This window comes from Misgurnus anguillicaudatus, chromosome 2, assembly GCF_027580225.2.
Source record: "Misgurnus anguillicaudatus chromosome 2, ASM2758022v2, whole genome shotgun sequence".
NCBI lineage: Eukaryota > Metazoa > Chordata > Actinopteri > Cypriniformes > Cobitidae > Misgurnus > Misgurnus anguillicaudatus.
In genome coordinates this window covers 49,348,343-49,368,056 of record NC_073338.2, presented here as the reverse complement: position 1 = coordinate 49,368,056, position 19,714 = coordinate 49,348,343, and the positions used below count along the sequence as shown (strand labels likewise).

The 19,714-nt window shown below is 38.1% G+C and overlaps 1 protein-coding gene across 1 annotated transcript in view; it reads left to right on the top strand.

The window, feature by feature from the left end:
* Positions 1-19,714, top strand: part of LOC129443167 (piezo-type mechanosensitive ion channel component 2) — a 146,674-nt gene that overhangs the window by 72,313 nt on the left and 54,647 nt on the right. The window contains exons 18-27 of the mRNA XM_073857068.1: positions 330-371; positions 1,344-1,376; positions 3,475-3,713; positions 6,162-6,322; positions 6,521-6,697; positions 6,792-6,917; positions 8,477-8,677; positions 8,909-9,113; positions 12,941-13,042; positions 13,235-13,400. Coding sequence (XP_073713169.1) covers positions 330-371; positions 1,344-1,376; positions 3,475-3,713; positions 6,162-6,322; positions 6,521-6,697; positions 6,792-6,917; positions 8,477-8,677; positions 8,909-9,113; positions 12,941-13,042; positions 13,235-13,400 — 1,452 coding nt within the window. The remainder of the gene's footprint in view (positions 1-329; positions 372-1,343; positions 1,377-3,474; positions 3,714-6,161; positions 6,323-6,520; positions 6,698-6,791; positions 6,918-8,476; positions 8,678-8,908; positions 9,114-12,940; positions 13,043-13,234; positions 13,401-19,714) is intronic.

Genomic DNA, 19,714 nt, shown 5'->3' with positions numbered 1-19,714 from the left:
GCAACCTAAGCTTTGGGTGATGTTGTACTGAGTACCCACTGGAGAAAAAGAAATTTGCAACTATATAAAAAACAGTCGGTTTTTATCTTCTAAACATGATATGAGTAAAATATGATACCCATATTATTATTATTATGTGTGGACTGTTCCTTTAACGTAACTTTGTTTTAACCTCCTCGCTTTATAGTGGAAACGTGCAGATAGCTTCTGTGTTTTACACAGAAAAGTACAGTAGACATCTCTTGCCATCGTCTTTATTCGATTTCAATAGATTTTGTTTTAACCAATCATCTGCTTGCATCTTTCCCCTGCCATCCCTCATGCAACAGCTATGCTAAAGTCAGTGGTCGTATCTATTTGATCGTGGATAGGTGGGTGGCTGTTTTCTTTCTCTGGCATCCTTGGAAATCACATCCAATGTTCACCTTTCACCTTCTCCCTGATTTCAATCCACCCCTCTGTTTGTTCACCAAAAACAATTTCCCGTTTTCTCACTTCATGTTGTCATATTACACCAGACAAATCCGTGCATCATTTAATTCACTAGTTTCCCTGTTTAGAGAATTTTAACCTTTGCTTTTAAACATGACCTAACTTCACTTAATGTCAACATGAAACAACATTTGCAACCCCATTTAACTTCCATATTGTGATGAATAAAAATTATTTTGTTTGTCACAAACTTATTGGATGGCGAAAAGTGGGCGTAACATACCAGAATAGAAGTCATGAATCAGAATTGCATGATACAGATGGAAATTTTGTGACAGAATTCAGGCCAAACTAGTTTTAATAAAGTGCTTTTGATGCTTCGAGATGGTGAAGCATCAAAAGCATCACCATTTATCACACCCTTAACTACATTGATGTTAATTTCATTATTGTTTTAAAACTGTACAATTACAGTAATGAGTTGGAGCAGCCAGATAGCAATGAGATTCCGGGGCAGATCCGTGCCGGAGCTGCCGGCTTACATTTTAAAAGATATAGCAGAGACTAAACTTTTATTTTTTGGAGGATAATCGTACACAATAAGACCAAAAGTTTAGTTGATGGGGTAGATGTTGATTTCATGTTGTCTTTGCCTGGTCAACTGCATTTAGAAAGTCCCATTATACATCCATATCTCAAGTCTTGTATCCTAACAATAACATGACATTCTCAATCCTAAGCATGACGTCATCCCTTCTCCTCAGAGCATCAATCATATCTGTAGCATTCCAGCTCCAATTCCCTAAATATCTCCCATTCCCTGTTTCATCATCTTATGGAGTTGTTGAGTTGTGACTTATACATATAAAACTTGATTTCATTTATTTCCATTGTGTAAATTACTTCAACAGCATCAAGCAAAAAATATCTTCTCCTCAGAACAAGTAAGTGAGGTATAAACGAGGTAAAACTCGCTATGAAATGAAGCCACATCATGCAAGCGTTCAAAACCCTTAATAACAGCAAGAGGCATCTGGAAGAGGCCATGTGCTCTTATGACAACGTAGTGTTTATATCACACTACGTTTCTGGATGAAGGTTGTTTTTTTTTTGGTTTAAGCTTTTCTTTCATGTAATTCATTTTTGGCAAAGACACATGCATTGCTTTTTTGAAGAAGGCCCCTGACATTGTAATGCACACCGGCTTGTTCCTTATGGATCTAATGCACACAGCCTCCATGATATCCATCCAAACCCTGCTTGTGGAAACCAATAAATAAACATCCTGATTCAAGGTTGATGTCATACACTAACAACTAATAATCTGAATCAATTTGTAACCCAATCTGAGGTCACTTAATCTGCATGTCATCTAATTTAAAACAAACAAGGTATGCATGATTCTTCAATTAGAGAAAAAGGTATTACAAAATATTATAGATTATAAACATTTCATTGCAACCATTAATTTACATTTTCAGATTTTTAATTAGAAGTGAATGATTCATTTGTCAGAATGCTTTTAGTTTTTGGCTTTATCATTTTTAGCAGAAATGTTAAATAATATTAAGGGTTAAATAATATATTTTCTTATTAAAAATGTCATTGGCATCAGCCAATTTTTAACATATTAATATTATAAGTTTATACAATCTTAAAGGTGCTTCATGATGCAATAAAATACCAATGGTTCTTGGAGAAACCAAAAATGGCATTGGTGTGAAGAAAGCACCTTTATTTTTTAACTGTAAAAGAGACATTGGATCAACATAAAAAAATACTTCAATTGGTAAATAAAGTATAAATAAAGTAACATAAAGTAAAAATAATGTAACATTATAAGTTGAACCAACTTTTCACTTTTTACGGAAAAGTTTTTCATTTCTGTTAAAAAATATCTTTTCAGGGTAAATATATTGCATTATATCTTAAAACTTTGCTTTGTTTTATCCCATTTTTGTTTGTTACGTAATCATAAACAGGTAACACTTTACGGTATAGGTTCATTAGTTAACTGCATTAGTTAACATGAACTAATAATGAACTGCACATATACAGCATTTATTAATCTTTGTTAATGTTAATTTCAAAAATTACTAATACTTTATTAAAATCTTGTTAACATTAGTTAATGCACTGTGAAACTGAACAAACAATTAAAAGCTTTATTTCTATTAATTAACTTTAAGATGAATTAATACTGTAACAAATGTATTGATCATGGTTTGTTTATGTTAGTTGATACATTAACTAATGTTAACTAATGAACCTTATTGTAAAGTGTTACCCATTAACTCTTTCACCGCCAGCGTTTAAAAAAAAAAGTTGTCAGCAGGCGCCAGCGTTTTTCATGATTTTCACAAAAGTTTAATGCCTTCCAGAAAATTTTCTTCTTCAAATATATAAACATACAATATACCAAATGAAAGAACAGACCTTCTGCTTTAAAACAAAAAAAACGTTTCATCCTACCTTCAGCAGTTCTTTTGTAATCAGCTTTTGAATATGGGTAGGTTTCTGCAAAAACACCACATTTTGAGCAAAAAGCAAAGATAATTCCATTTTTGTGACAGACTGTTCATAGAGATCCCATTCAGAGCGATCTTTAAAACAAACACGGACATGGAGCAGCTTGCCATAGGGCAATACTTCCGGTTTTAAAAAGTTGCGGAACCTAGTGGATAATAGCGGTATTGCGGAAAGACGGAAATACTCGTCATTGGCGTGGAAGCGTTTTCTCTTGATTGACGAGATATCTCGTCAATGGCGGGGAAAGAGTTAAAGTTGTCAGATTCATGTTTAAAAAAAAACTGATTAAAACATTTTGTGGTAAAAAAATTCACACATTATACAAAAATGGACTTAAAGATTGTCCCAGACCATCATTATTCACTCCAGGACATGATACTTGTTTTATTCAAGTTGTCAAAGGTGTCTCTAATTGAAGAATCATGATACATAGACAATCCCATGTAGTAGTTACTGATATAGGAAAAGACTGATGTGTCTCGGGTTTCCTAAGGAAATATTTTTGATTCACAGACTGGCTCATCCAGATGGCAGTTTGGCTGATCTCACGATGGTGAGCACATCTCCAGAACCTCTGCTGAAGGAAGCACAGGACAAAGAATCTGTGAACGAGATGCTGGTCGTGGACTGCATAGAGGAGGAGAAAAAGAAAGATTCATCCTCTATTCATTCTGCTCATCAGTCCAGCCAGGAGGACCTTCAGCAGTCCAGTGCTGCCACAGATCCAGAAGCCCCCTCAGAACAGAGCTCAGGTACTGAAGTCTACTCAAGACTTTCTTCTGTTGGGTTTTATTCTGTATCATTAGGGCCCGAGCACGAGGAGCAGGCCAGATCTAGAATTTTCGTTAAAGGCCGTGTCCGTGGAGGCCTGGCAGTTTGATGCTTTACCATAACAGCTGCTGTAGCTCAGGCATACAATGTCCGACGTGTCTCAGACTTCATGCAATTGACAAGGGTCCTGGCCCGAAGACATCATAAAAGGCAATATTCACTTACAAATATAGCGCCACCAGCTGTCAAGATGAGGTCTGGCATATCAAAATTTCTTTGAATATGCACCTATATATACTCAATTAAATTCATATCCCCACTGTGCACTTCTTTCCGAAAGGGCATCGGGTAGTGGTGCCCATGCGTGCGAGGGCCGTTCCATTGCTGCTTGCAGCTTTAAGGCAACATTTAAGAGTTTTTGCTCTTTGCTCCCCCTACAGGTTGGAAGCGGAATTGTCCATTACCACTGTCGTAAATAATTTAGCCTACTGCAGCAAAGCTGGCTCTGATTTGGTTGTAGGTCTGTCATAAAGCAAGTTTTTGTAGTTTTAACTGCGACCCGACGGTTGGAAACTTTTTTAGTGCGGTTTTGGCCGATAGAGTGCTGCAAAGCAAATGTGAAAGTGCTGTTCACCCTGTTTCGAGTGAATGAACGACTGAACTTTTTTGGAAATGTTATTTTAAGGTACAAAAAAATCTTTGGTGTTGCTTTAATTTTATTTTGTTCTCCCATAGAAAAGAATAGTACCCTATGCCAGGGGTTTTCAAACTTTATGATGCCAAAGACTTGTTGCGATGACACGCTTGTCCTCACTACGGCGCGCCCCTTACAGAATTGTTTCTGCGTCTCATTTATCATTACCTGATAACTGCTTCCGTCCAGTTTGCTGACATTTTTTAGTTGTGAATGTTGATCTGCATGTAAATCTCTCATTTTAAAGAGCTGAACCAAAACTTCATTGTTGCGATGACACATGCGTCCTCACTACGACACGCCCATTACAGTATTGTTCACACTGACGGCACATTCACACGGGGCGTCAGCGTTAACGCTTCCCATTCACATTTAATGGGAGACTTCATGCGTTGCCGAACTGAATTGTGGATCCTTTGGTGCCGCGCCAGGGCCGTTGCTCGCGGCAGAAGTTGAACATTTCTCAACTTTTCAAGCGGCAACGCGTGCGTCAGCCAATCAGATCGCCTTATGCAAATTTCCTAGACAGAGCCAGCCAATTACGTTTATGAAAGAACGGAGCATGTGTAGCGGCCACTGTGATTGGCTGTTGGCCACGCTTCAGACAAGCCTTCCGTTAAGCGTTAACGCTGACGCCCCGTGTGAATGCGCCGTGAGGGTTTTCCGGGGATCTAACGGCAAGTTACTAGGTCCTCTTTCCGGGAACGATCTTAGAAGATTTACAGGATGTGTTGGCGTTCACACAGAAGCTTGTCTGCCAATTTTACAGGGATTTCCTGGGGTTAAGTGCTGTGTGAATGAGGGTTAAGTAAGTGTAACATTTATGACAAAAATTATATCCTGCAAAGGTGGCTGTACAAGTAATATGGCCAAACACTTGCTCCAGCACGGCATAAATCTCAAATCAAATGTTTGAGAACTACTGCTCCTAACATGTCCACTTCACCATGCAGGAAACCTGACTAGGACAACTTCAACAAGAATAAATTATATAGTTACTGAAAATATCAATTCACTCTACATTTATTTTGACAGAGATTAATAAACACAAATGGAATGGTTTAAGTATTGTGCATTATTTTTCATATTTCTTCATTATAATGGAATCGGAACTGGAAAATTTGTAAGTATACCTAACCCTAATGCTGCGTTCAGACCAGCCGCGGTAGAGGCGTCAAGCACAAGTGTTTTTTAATGTTAAGTCAATGTACAGACGCGTTGACGTGTGTCTGGCGCAAATAAGGCGTTTAGTGCGGTGCGGTAGATGCGATTCCACCTCATTCACGCGTCTAATCTGTGTGAATGGCGCGAATTGAGCATTGCCGCGGCAAACGCGCAAGTTGAAAAATTTGAACTTTTGCGGAAAAACGTTCCGCGTTAACCAATGAGGAGCTTGCTCTAGTAGTGACGAAAATTTTAGTCATTCACGCGTCAATTTGCATCCAGGTCGCGCCGCGAGACCTCCAGACGCGCACAAACGCGTCTTTACATTGACTGAACATTGAAATCATTTGCGCCAGACGCTCTATTTGCGTTTGGTGTGAACGCAGTATAAATGCACCCCATAAACACAATCAAACCTTCAAAAACAGCCGAATTACCACCCTTTTAAATAATTTATCTTACTTTCTCAAGTAATTGGCTAGTACTGGACAGGTTTTGTTAAACGTACCTGACACTGTATAGCGTGTCTGAAGCAACCAGGTCTTCATTATTTACTGGCTTTTTGTTTCAGACCTAAAGAACAAATGGCATCTGGTGGTGGACCGGCTCACAGTGCTATTCCTCAAGTTCCTAGAATACTTTCATAAGCTGAAGGTCTTCATCTGGTGGCTGTTGGAAATGCATATCATCAAGCTCGTAGCCGGCTACATCATTGTCCTTTCTGTCACAGAGGTAAAACCAGTCAACTTCCAGGTCATTATTATACCTGAGAAACATTTCAGGTATTTTATTTTAAAAAAAGGTATTTGATGGAATGACATACTTCATTTAAAAAAAGTTGCGCAATATTTACAGAAATGATTATTGTGCACTGGCCCCATTCAGGTCCTTAAGGAAATTAAACTTGTTTTTCTCTTTTATGTGTTGCAGGTTTCGCTGCTGAATTATGTATTTCTGATCTCATGGGCGTTTGCTCTGCCTTATAAGCAATTTCGGATTCTCGCTTCGAGCGCGTGCACGATGTGGACATGTGTTATTATCATCTGCAAAATGTTTTACCAACTAGAATCCATCCAACCAAACAACTACTCAAGCATTTGTATCATGGTAAGTCTTATTTCTTCTGTTTGGGTGATATGGATCTTCTGTGATTATCGTGTACTGAATTAAATGTCATTGGGAATAAAAAATGTCATTGCAGCCCCACAACTACACATTAGAAGAAAAGGTGAGGATGAATACGTCCCTGCTGTACAGCAAACCAGTGGATCCTGCAAACTGGGTTGGCCGTGAGAAGTTTGAGAAACCTATTCTGCCAAACCTGAGGGTGAGGAGACCTACAGTACAGAAGCCAAACAAAATGTCTCATCATAGGGTTACATTGATAACCTTTTGTATATGGGTGATTCTCACGAAAACTTGGTTTTAAAAATGTCATGCATGAAAATGTAAAAATTACTTAAATTTACTTTTTTTCCCACCAGACATTGAAAAACAAAGTATGGAGTAAATGGGAACATTAATTTAAAAACTTTTACTTATCATTTAACACTTTTTTCCTAAAAAATCTCATTACCACAACAGTCAGAAAACATCAACACTGACATATTTTCAAAATGAAATGACAAACCTGAAAGAACATAATTTGGAGATTCTGCACATGCATTTAAAATCAAAGTATTATGCTTCTATTAATTAAATTAACATTTAATAAGCATCTGTTGCGGTAATGATAATCAAATGTCGTGTAAGCATTCTGACAAAACAATATTTCAAATTAACTGTAAAAAAATGTTACCTGGTAGCCATCTTGAAGTAACTGGTCCATGTGCTTGGTCACTCAAAATCAAACTTTATTAGAATTCTGTATGTGTGCTTAAACTGTTCTCAAAAAGTGTTGCGGAGGATGAGAACATCAGGCATGGACACATCATTTTCCAAATTTTTCTTCATTATTATTATACATGAATATTCAGTAAATATTTTTTCTGTCATCTAAAGTAGTCTAGCAAAACATCCATTTATTTTTTTTCTTAATTTTTTGTGTTAATTTAATTAAATTACAACATAACGCATTTTCAAACACAGCCAGACACATTGCGGTAATGAGAATTTCAGCAGAAAATGAGATAAAATTTCCAATTATAAATTCTTATGTTGAAATCACACATTGTGCAAGGTAGAACACAGTATTGTGTTAATTCTGATGCTTTTTAATGTTAATGTTTAATGGTTTCGTGAGAATCACCCATATGGCAAAAACATACTTTGTGAACTTTCTGTTGGATGCATGCTTAATAAAGGAATAAACTAAAAGCTCAGTTTGGTTCCAACCGGAGATAACTTGTTTTTGCATTATACATTCCAAGTAATCAACAAACTGCAATTTTTCATAGCTAAGTAGCACAATAAAACATTTGTATTTATATATCATTTTTAAAGTGTATATGTATATATATATATATATATACACACACACACACACACACACACACACACACACACACGTATATAGATGTTGAATTTAAAAAGTTAATTTAAAAGACCAAAGTTAATTTAAAAGATCTGCCATTTTACACAACTTTAATATATTTTATTTAATTAAAATCTTTAACCCGTGCTAGGGTACTTTTCTTAAGGGTCTTTTATATTTTTTAACTAATAATAAAAATGATGACACAAAACAGGAATGCAAAATTGGCAATCTAGACAAAACAATTCCTCTCATGATGAACATCATTTTCTGATCCCTTAAGCATATAATAAAATTACTTTGAAAAGTGATTTGAAAAAATCGTTTGATTGCATTTGTGTGTCTTTGTTTGTGGAAAGTGAATGTAATCTATTTTTTTGACTCAAAATCTTTTTCGTCTCTTTCTTCACCAGAATAACTTGTTGATGTTAGCCATCTTGGCCTTTGAGGTCACCATTTATAGACACCAGGAGTTTTTCCGTCTGAGAAACAAACTTTCCCCTCCACCTTCTTGCACCATCTTTCATGACATCACCCGGCAACACCTCGACAATGGGATAATTGATTGTGCCAAATATTTCATAAACTATTTCTTCTACAAGTTTGGTCTAGAGGTACATTTTCGGTTTATTCCACATTTTACATTTGTTAATAAAAGATTCATGAATTTCTAATCTCAAAATAAGTTTGCTTTATTTTGTACCTTTTCTCCTTCATGTGAACATGAAAACAGAATAACACTTTTCATGTGCACCAATGCATTTGTGTATTTTCATCCAGTAATATTTTAATACGCTACACTTGAACGGGTGTCTCGTCTTGTCATGATTCATTTGTTTTGTCAGGTGTGTTTCCTGTTGGCAATAAATGTGATGGGACAGCGGATGGACTTTTACTCCATGCTGCATGGCTTCGCTCTGGCCGTAGTCATGTTCAGGCGCAGACGAAAAGCCATCGCTGAGATCTGGCCCAAATACTGCTGCTTTCTAGCCTGCATGATCACATTCCAGTATTTTGTGTGTATTGGGATCCCACCTGCTGCTTGTAAAGGTGCGTGTCTGTATGATTTTAAGAAGCAGAAAGCAAAAGTAAGATGTCCAGTTTATCTTAAATGTGCAGTTTGCTAATTCAAGACCACTAAAGCATTCTGGGTGCTAATTCTTCAAAAGGGCTTTTCACACTGTACTTATGAACAGTGTTATTGACCAATTCTCCTTTGCCGAGATAATCCATCCACCTTACAGTGCTGTTGTATACATGGTGTCGTATACGCCGATCGAGAACATCTTAAACATGCTCAATGGGTAACATGTTCGGGGAATATGCTTGCCACTCAAGAACTGGGATGTTTTCAGCTTCCATGAATTGTGTACAGATCCTTGCAACATGAGATCATGCATTATCATCCTGTAACATTAGGTGGTGGTCATGGATGAATGGCACAACAATGGGCCTCAGGAACTCGTCACAGTATTGTTGTCCATAACATACGCCTGCCCATACCATAACCACACTGCCACCATGGGTCACTCGATCTAAAACGTTGACATCAGCAAACCTGCCATCTGCCCAGTACAGTAAAAATTGGGATTCATGCATAATGAGAACATTTTCCAAAGTGCCAGATGCCATCAAATATAAGCATTTGCCCATTCAAGTCAGTTATGACAATGAAGCGTAGTCAGGTCGAAACCCAGATGAGGATGACGAGCATACAGATGAGCTTCCCCAAGAAGGTTTCTGACAGTTTGTGTAGAAATTTTTTGGTTATGCAAACCGATTGTTGTAGCAGCTATCAGGGTGACTGCTCTCAGATGATCTTGGAGGTGAAGATCCTGGATCTGTAGGTCCTGGGCTGGTGTGGTTACATGTGGTCTGTGGCCAAATTCTCTGAAACGGCTTATGGTAGAGAAATGAACATTCAATTCACGGGCAACAGCTCTGGTGGACATTTCTGCAGTCAGCATGCCAATTGCACGCTCCCTCAAAACTTGCGACATTTGTGGCATTGTGCTGTGTGATAAAAGGGCATATTTTAGAGTGGCCTTTTATTGTGGCCAGCCTAAGGCACACCTGTGCAATAATCATGCTGTCAAATCAGCATCTTGACTTGACACACCTGTGAGGATGATGGATTATCTCGGCAAAGGATAAGTGCTCACTAAAACAGATTTAAGATAGATTTGTGAACAATATTTGAGAGAAATAGGCCTTTTGTGTACATCGAAAAAGTCTTAGATCTTTGAGTTTGGCTCAAATAGGGGCAAAATATATATATATATATATGGTAGGCGAATTGAGACACAGGGAAACGAAAGAATGCGGACCTCATATCACAAGTTTTGTGTACGGCCACAAAATAAAAAAAAGTAAAAAAAATACAGTCAAACGTGACAGAAAACACTTAAAATACAGTAAAAAAGAATGTACAAGCACGAGATAAGGAGTTATTGAAAGCCAAAGCTCTTTTAAATTCCAAGTGTGAAATGTTCCTCTACCCAGTGTTAAAAGCGCAGTTAAAAAACAAAGATAACCTGGGGTTACATGCATTGTTTAAAGCTCTTTAAATATCTTATTTTTATAATTGTGTTTAAAATTTTGTGCAGACCTATTAACACCTGGTATTAACATCTGTCTGCGATGATCTAATAGCAACTATACACTTAAGCTCCATACACACAAAATGCCAATTCAACGATTTGCACATGTAGATTACATACAAAGTCAATACAAAGCCACGATTGCCGCAATTACACACACTATTCGCTTTAAATGCATCTTCTGGACAAGTTGAAAATATTCAACTCAAGCGAAAAAAGTTGCATAACATGAAGTTAAATCCCGCGAGTAATCTAGAGAGAGATACACGATGCTTCGCGTTTGGTGTGTACGCAGCATAAGTTTCATAGGTGTGAATTCTTTTAACATTTTTTGATACTTTCCCACAGAGACCACATTTGGAAATGGTCAGGAAATCATGTGTCTACATTGCATTTGTTGCATAAATGTGATGCATCCCAGTATGTTATAGATAATGTTACAGTTTTTTACAGTCACTTTGCTACTATTTTCAGAACCTTGATGTCATTTTTCACAACTCTAGATACAAAACTCAAAACGGTAATCACTTGTAACACAGGCTGTCTAGTGTTCAAAACATTGCATTGTGCATTCACATCTTTAAAGACATCTTGCACTTGCACAATCATTGTTTCAAAACACAAATTTACTGTGAAATACCATGGAAACATAACTATAGATCACCCACACACAATCAACTGATAGTTTCACTAAGTCATTGTTTGTACAATCATTAAATATTGTAGAACAAAATTGGTGATACAGATTTCATTATGGTACATGTAGAGCAAATACATATCTGTAAAAGTACTGCAGTAGTAGAGAGAATACGACAGACACATTGGAATCATTGAACAAAGTTTGTAATGTATTGATGAAAACACTACAGTTGTCAGGATTCTGCCACGAGAGTGTGGTTTTATATTTATGTTTTATTGTGATGGCAGAGTCCTGACAGTCTCTTGTTTAATGTGGAGGTTCATGCCTTGTTATGTTTGGCATGCGCCTCTGGTGTCTTGTCTTGTCCCCGCCTCCTTGTTCTCCCTGTTAATTATTCATTATCAGTTCATCCCTCTCACCTGTGTTGCCCTTGTTATCTTGTTTAGTTTCTCCTATTTAAACTCCTCTTGTCTCTTTGTCGAGTGCTGGATCATTGAGTTGTATCTTGTCATGTTTCGTAGTCTATCATGTTTATTCAGTTTAAGTTTCATCAGAATGGTTCTTGTCTAGTCAGTACTGTTATTTCATGTTTCTATGTCGTGTTGCCCCCTCGTGGGCTTTTTGGTTTTCTTGTTTATTTAATAAATGTTCTTTGTTCACTCCCCGATGTCGTCTGCGCTTGGGTTCTCTTGCTCCTTGTCTCCAGTCCTCACAACAGTACAATCACAACATAGGTCACATCATTTCACAATCTGCACTCAATCATCAGTAACAAGTTGGCAGAATTGGACAAGCAATTACAAGGGCCTGCATCTATACAGTGCAGTGATAATTGGTTCATGCTCCATGCTTATTGGTTACAATGAACCTCATTATCTTGAAACTTTCATGATTTTCAGTAAACATGGAAGATTCTTTGTCTGTTTCCATACAACTATTACGAATAATGCAACAGTTACTTATCATTTTGGGCAGTTGTATTGATTGATAGTTAGATCATTGTAAGAAAATGAATAGACACTTATTTGAAATGTGATGTGTGAATAGTCTTTTGAAACAGTAGTACTTTGATGTTAAGTTGTGTCATATTGAACATGTGATTTTGGTTGAATGAACAAATGATCCAAGTTTTATGTGTATTGTATCCAAGCAATTGAGAAAAGAGTTAAGAGTTTTGAAAAATGTGCATTTTGATCTTTGGTTGTGAGTTTTGTGTCTATAGTTGTGAAAAATGACATCAATGTTCTGAAAATAGTAGCAAAGTGATTGTAAAAAACTGTAAATGATGCCTACTTGCCTAATTCGCCTGGTTTAAGCGCCTACAGTCAGTAAAACGAGCATTCAGATACATGAGACTTTATGATTGAATCATCTGAGGTAGATCTTAAAACCAGGTGTAAACAAGGCTTACTGGTATTTTGAGATCTTCTAGCTACATGCAATCTTTCAAATAATTTAGTTTTAGGATTTTCGACACTATTTGTAGTATACAATGTGTTTGTTGTCACCTCAGCTCACCAATCAACGTAACAACATTTTGCACTGTGTGTTTGATGGATTTTTCTCATGTTATCTGTTGGATTCAATCAATCTGGTTTAGTGACAGAGATCTAGTACTAAAACTCTCTTGCTTCCAGATTATCCCTGGAGGTTTCCTGGCTCCATGACAGAATCTAATGTGATTAAATGGCTCTTCCTCCCTGATTTCCACACCCAGCCCAACTCCATGTTCCTCGTCTGTGAGTTATTACTAAAGCAGACCTTGCAGAAACACAGTTAACACTTAATTTACATTTATGCATTTGATAGATGCTTTTCTCCAAAGTAACTTACAGTGCATTCAAGGTATAGATTTATCAGTATGTGTGCACCCTGGGAATCAACCTACAATCTTTGCACTGATAACCCAATGCTCTTTGTGTATCATGTAGATGATTTTATGCTGTTGCTGTGCGCGTCGCTGCAGAGGCAGGTGTTCGATGATGAAAATAAAGCGGCCGTTCGTCTGATGGCGGGAGATAATGTTGAAATCTGCCGAGATTTGGATGCGGCAACGTTCAGCGTTCATAACCCTGTACCAGATTTCATACACTGCAGGTACTGTACTGTACAGAAACGCAAGTTTTTTTATTTCACTTCATAGGACTCTACCTAAAAACAAACCTTTAATTTACCTTTACCTATACTTACCTATACTATACTATAATGCATATTTTTCATTACAGTGAATGAGAATTGTTATAAAACTAATTTTGCAATGCAATAATTTTCTAAATAAAAAAAATGAAGAGCTCCGATGCAAAAGCTGCTAAATTCCACCTCGGTCAAACATGAGATAATGAAATTGACAAAATGCTCTCGCCATTATATGCTATTAAAGGTGCAATATGGGACTTTTAGAAGGATCTCTTGACAGAAATGCATTATAACATACATAACTATATTATCAGTCAGGCCTGGATTAGATAATCGGGAGCACGGGGAGAATTCCCGGTGGGCCGGTCTTGCCACAGTGTGAAAGGTGGTTGTCCCTAGGCTGCCTGCACTTACAGCAGCCCTACTCGCATAATTTGCGGGTGGTAAATGTCCTCACACTGCTTTATGTCTAAGTTGATTGTGTCCTGACCACTTATTGGAAGAAATGTAAAAACATTATTGCGGTAGGTGTGTCCATTAACATCTACAATGCATGGAAATGCGGGACGCACTGCTTTCTTCTGCTTTTCAAAGTGCTGTTTGCCTTTGCTACCAGTCCCACTCACTTGTTTCAGTCGTGTTGTCTCAGAGGACATGTTTGTTCATGTAGCTTCTCTCTGCGTTTTGTAATTGAGGCTGGTTGCAATTTGCAATCTCAGGACTAGATGCAGCTAAAACCCATTCTGTACCTTTAAATTCAATTAAGCCCAATTCCATTTCTCCCCCTTACCCCTACACTTTCCCCTTCCCCTCCATTTAGCACGTTCACATGAAGGGCTATGAATGTCCCAATTCTCTTTTAGTTGGAGGGGTAGGGGAAGGGGTACTAGTTCCCACACTCTGGTCGCGTCCTGGTTCCCCCGCTCTGACTGCGTCCTTGTTCCCCCGGTCTGATTGGGTCCCTGTTCTCCCGGTCTGATCGTGTCTCTGTTCCCCTGGTCTGATCGCGTCCTGGTTCCCCCCAGTCTGATTGTGTCCAGTTTCCACCCATCTGATCGCATCCCTGTTCCCCCGGTCTGATCACGGCATGGTTCCCTGCAGTATTATTGTGTTTAGTTTTCCCCGGTCTGATCACATCCTGTTTCCCCCAGTCTGATCATGTCCAGTTCCCCCAGTCTGATCGCGTCCCTGATCCCCTGATGTGATCGCGTCCTGGTTCCCTCCAGTCTGATCACGTCCAGTATCCCTCGGGCTGATCGCGTTCCTGTTTCTCTGGTTCCCCCGGCCTGTTTGCGTCCCTGTTCCCCCGGTCTGATCGCGTCCCTGTTCCCCCGGTCTGATCGCGTCCCTGTTCCCCAAGTCTGATCACATCCTGGTTCCCCCTAGTCTGATCACGTCCAGTTTCCCCCAGTCTGATCGCGTCCTGGTTCCCACCAGTCTGATCACATCCAGTATCCCTGGTCTGATCGCGTCCTAGTTCTCCCCCAGTCTGATCACGTCCAGTTCCCCTTAGTCTGTTCACGTCCAGTTTCCCCCGGTCTGATCGCGTCCCTGTTTCCCCAGTCTGATCGTGTCCTGGTTCCCCCCAGTCTGATTATGTCCGGTTTTCCCCAATTTGATAACATCCTGGTTCCCCCCAGTCTGATTGCATCCCTGTTCCCCCAGTCTGATCGCGTCCCTGTTCCCCCAGTCTGATCGTGTCCCGGTTCCCCCAGTCTGATTGTGTCCTGGTTCCCCCAGTCTGATCACATCCAGTATCCCTGGTCTGATCGCGTCCTAGTTCTCCCCCAGTCTGTTCACGTCCAGTTCCCCCTAGTCTGATCACGTCTAGTTTCCCCCGGTCTGATCGCGTCCTAGTTCCCCCCCAGTCTGATCACGTCCAGTTTCACCTGGTCTGATCGCGTCCCTGTTTCCCCAGTCTGATTGTGTCCTGGTTCCCCCCAGTCTGATTGCGTCCAGTTTTCCCCGATCTGATAACATCCTGGTTCCCCCCAGTCTGATTGCATCCCTGTTCCCCCAGTCTTATCGCGTCCCTGTTCCCCCGGTCTGATCGCGTCCCGGTTCCCCCAGTCTGATCGTGTCCTTGTTCCCCCAGTCTGACTAAATCCAGTATCCTTGGTTTGATCGCGTCCTAGTTCTCCCCCTGTCTGATCACGTCCAGTTCCCCCTAGTCTGATCACGTCCAGTTTCCCCCAGTCTGATCGCGTCCTAGTTCCCCCCCAGTCTGATCACGTCCAGTTCCCCCTGGTCTGATCGCGTCCCTGTTTCCCCAGTCTGATCGTGTCCTGGTTCCCCCCAGTCTGATTGCGTCCAGTTTTCCCCGATCTGATAGCATCCTGGTTCCCCCCAGTCTGATTGCATCCCTGTTCCCCCAGTCTGATCGCGTCCCTGTTCCCCCAGTCTGATCCCGTCCCGTTTCCCCCAGTCTGATCGTGTCCTGGTTCCCCCAGTTTGATCACATCCAGTATCCCTGGTCTGATCGCGTCCTAGTTCTCCCCCAGTCTGATTACGTCCAGTTCCCCCTAGTCTGATCACGTCCAGTTTCCCCCTGGTCTGATCGCGTCCTAGTTCTTTTATTTTTTTTTTTTTTATTTTTTTTTTAATTTCGAATTGAGAAAAGCAAATTACAACAAAAAAGTAATTTACATTAGCTCACCTCATTCGAAAAGGGATAGGTAGAAGCCCTAGGCTTATCAAAAACCTATCCCCAAACATCACAGTACCTAAAGCTCACATCAAACAATTTAAAATCAAAAACACAGCTTTTAAAATAAACACACACAAAAAAAATACATCAAAAAATAAAGAAAAGAAAAAAAATCAAAATCAGGCAGTAGCAGTTTTCCAACTCACCCCTCTCTTATATACTTAGCGAAAATAGATTTTTTAAACCTTTTTTTTAAATTGAAATATATGAACACTTTCTTTTATCTGGTTGTTCAAACTATTCCACAATATCACTCCACGGATTGAAATACAAATTCTTTTAAGCTCAGTCCGAGCATAATGTTGTCTCATATCTAAAGTCCTTCTTAAGTTATAACCACATTCTATATCTGTAAACAATTTTTGTATGTTCCCAGGTAGTTGTTTATTTTTTGCTTTATAAATAATTTGAGCAGTTTTTAAATCTACTAAATCATTAAACTTTAGAGTTTGTAATTTTAAGAATAATAAATTAGTATGTTCATGGTATCCTACATTATTTACTATCCTTATAGCTCTTTTTTGTATTGTAATTAATGATTGCAAGGTTGATATGTAGGTATTACCCCATACTTCCACACAATAATTTAAGTATGGCATAACAAATGAACTATACAAAATATAAAGTGCTTTCTCATTCACTAAATTCCGTACTTTCATCATTACACCAACACTTCTTGCCACTTTTGCTCTCACATATTTAATATGGGGTTTCCAGCAGATTTTGTGATCAAGAATCACACCCAAAAATTTATTTTCATACACTCTTTCTATTTCAGTATTATTAATCATAATTTTTATTTGTTTATCAATCTTACGATTTCCAAACAACATAAATTTGGTTTTCTCTAGATTCAATGATAATTTATTTAAATCAAACCACTCTTTTACCTTATTAACTTCAGCTGTGACCATGTCCAAAAGCTGTTGCAAATTTTCCCCAGAACAAAAAATATTGGTGTCATCAGCAAACATTACAAATTTAAGGAGGTTTGTAACCCTGCATATATCATTTATATATAATATAAATAATACTGGTCCCAAGATCGACCCCTGAGGAACTCCACAAGTGATCTCTCTAAATTCTGATCTGTAGACTCCCATTTGTACAAACTGTAATCTATTACTTATATAGCTTTTCAACCAATCCAAAGCAATCCCTCTAATACCATACATTTCCAACTTATTAACCAATACACTATGATCAACCGTATCAAAAGCTTTTTTTAAATCTATAAAAACTCCCACTGCATATTTTTTATTGTCTATAGATCTTGTAATGTCTTCAATTAACTCCATTAAAGCCATAGATGTCGATCTACTTGATCTAAATCCATACTGACTCTCAACTAACAGATTATACCTCTCTACAAAATTTTCTAATCTTTTAGCATACAATTTTTCCAAAATTTTCGAAAACTGTGAAAGTAAGGACACCGGCCTATAATTAGTGAATTGATTTCTTTCACCAGATTTATATAATGGAATTACTTTTGCAACTTTCATTTTACTTGGAAATACACCTGATGTGAAAGACAGATTAAAAATATAAACTAAAGGAGTAACAATTGCAACAATGATTTCCTTAATTAAAGCCATGTCAATATCATTCCAATCAGTTGATTTTTTATTCTTCCATTGATTAACAATTTCAAAAATCTCATTTTCATTGGTTGGTTTCAAGTATATTGAGTTTGGATTATTATTTAGAAAATCCACCGCCTTCACCTCACCTACATGTTTCTTTTGAATTTTAATTTCTTCTGCCAGTCTTGGCCCCACATTTACAAAAAAATCATTAATTCCATTAACCACTTCATTCATATTATTTAGAGATCTCTCATTGTCCATGAAATTTTTTGGATATTCTACCTTCGTTATTCCTCTCCTGATAATTTTATTTAATACATTCCATACACCCTTAATGTCATTTTTATTATCGTTAAATTTTTTATTATAATAATCTTTTTTACTTATCCTAATGATGCTAGTCAATTTATTTTTATACCTTTTATACTTATATTCTGCGTCCACTGTTTTATTTTTTATAAATTTTTTGTACAAGATATTCTTTTTTTTACATGCATTTTGTAAACCCTTTGTCATCCATGGAATCCCATTAAATTTCTTATTTTTATTATACTCTTTTAAAGGGCAATGCTCATCATATAATGAATTAAATACTGTCAGGAATATTTCATATGCTTTATCAGTATCAGTTTCACTATACAATGATTCCCAATTATATTCTAATAATTCATTTCTGAGTTTGCTTATTGTTTTCACTGTTCTTACTCTTCTGTAACTAATTCCATTAACATCTTTTCGACTCTCAAAATCAGAAGTACACATCATAAAAACTGGTAAATGGTCACTTATATCATTTATTAATAAACCACTTTTTATACTATCCATTTGATTTGTAAATATATTATCTATCAAAGTTGCACTATGAGATGTTATTCTACTTGGCTTAGTTATTAATGGAAAAAAACTCATACTAAACATTAAATCAATGAATTCATCAATCAATTTCTGATTACTGGGATTTAAGAGATCTATATTAAAATCCCCACATATGTAAACAGATTTATAATATTTTTTAACAAATAATCTTTCCATACAATTTTTAAATGCTTCGATATCAGAACCAGTTCCTCCCCAGTCTGATCACGTCCAGTTCCCCCTGGTCTGATCCCGTCCCTTTTTCCCCAGTCTGATCGTGTCCTGGTTCCCCCCAGTCTGATCGCGTCCCTTTTCCTCCCATCTGATCGCATCTTTGTACCCCCGATCTGATTGTGTCCCTGTTCACCCAGTCTCATCGCATCCAGGTTCCCCCAGTCTGATCGCATCCCTGTTCCCCTGATCTATTGCGTCCTGGTTTCCACCGGTCTGATCATGTCCCTATTCCCCCGGTCTGATTGCATCAGATTCAGATTACCAGTCCACTACACCAATTTCAAACAGACTTCTTAAAACCAGGATGTGAGACCGAGAGAGAGCATCCAGCCCAGTCTCCTGAAATTGCGTATAAATAGCACGATGTGTAAAACTCGTGCAATACATACGCCAAATTCCACTTTGGCGTGCATATGATACGCAAGTCCTTCCCATTCACTTAAACGGTGCATCTTTTTTTGTCGTTTTATTTATTGGTTTCTCAATTTTTTTGCTATTTTTTTACCATCTTCGCTTGGGTTTAGGGCTAGAACAACTTTTTGTTATATAAAAATGACATCCTAACCCAAACCCCAACTCTAACCCCAACTCCAAGCGACCATGGCTTAAATATAGACAAAAACATGGAGAAACCTGTATATTAAATAACCTTATTAAGCTAATCTAAAATCTAACCCTAAACCCAAGCGAAAATGGTTTAAAAAACAGAAAAAAATAGAGAAACCAACAAATAAAACGACAAAAAAAGATGCCCCGCCCAAGTGAATGGGAAGGACCTGCGCACCACACGCACGCCAAAGTGGAATTTGGCGTATGTATTGCACGAGTTTTACACATCGTGCTATTTATACGCAACCTCAGGAGACTGGGTAGCAGCATCTGAATCACAA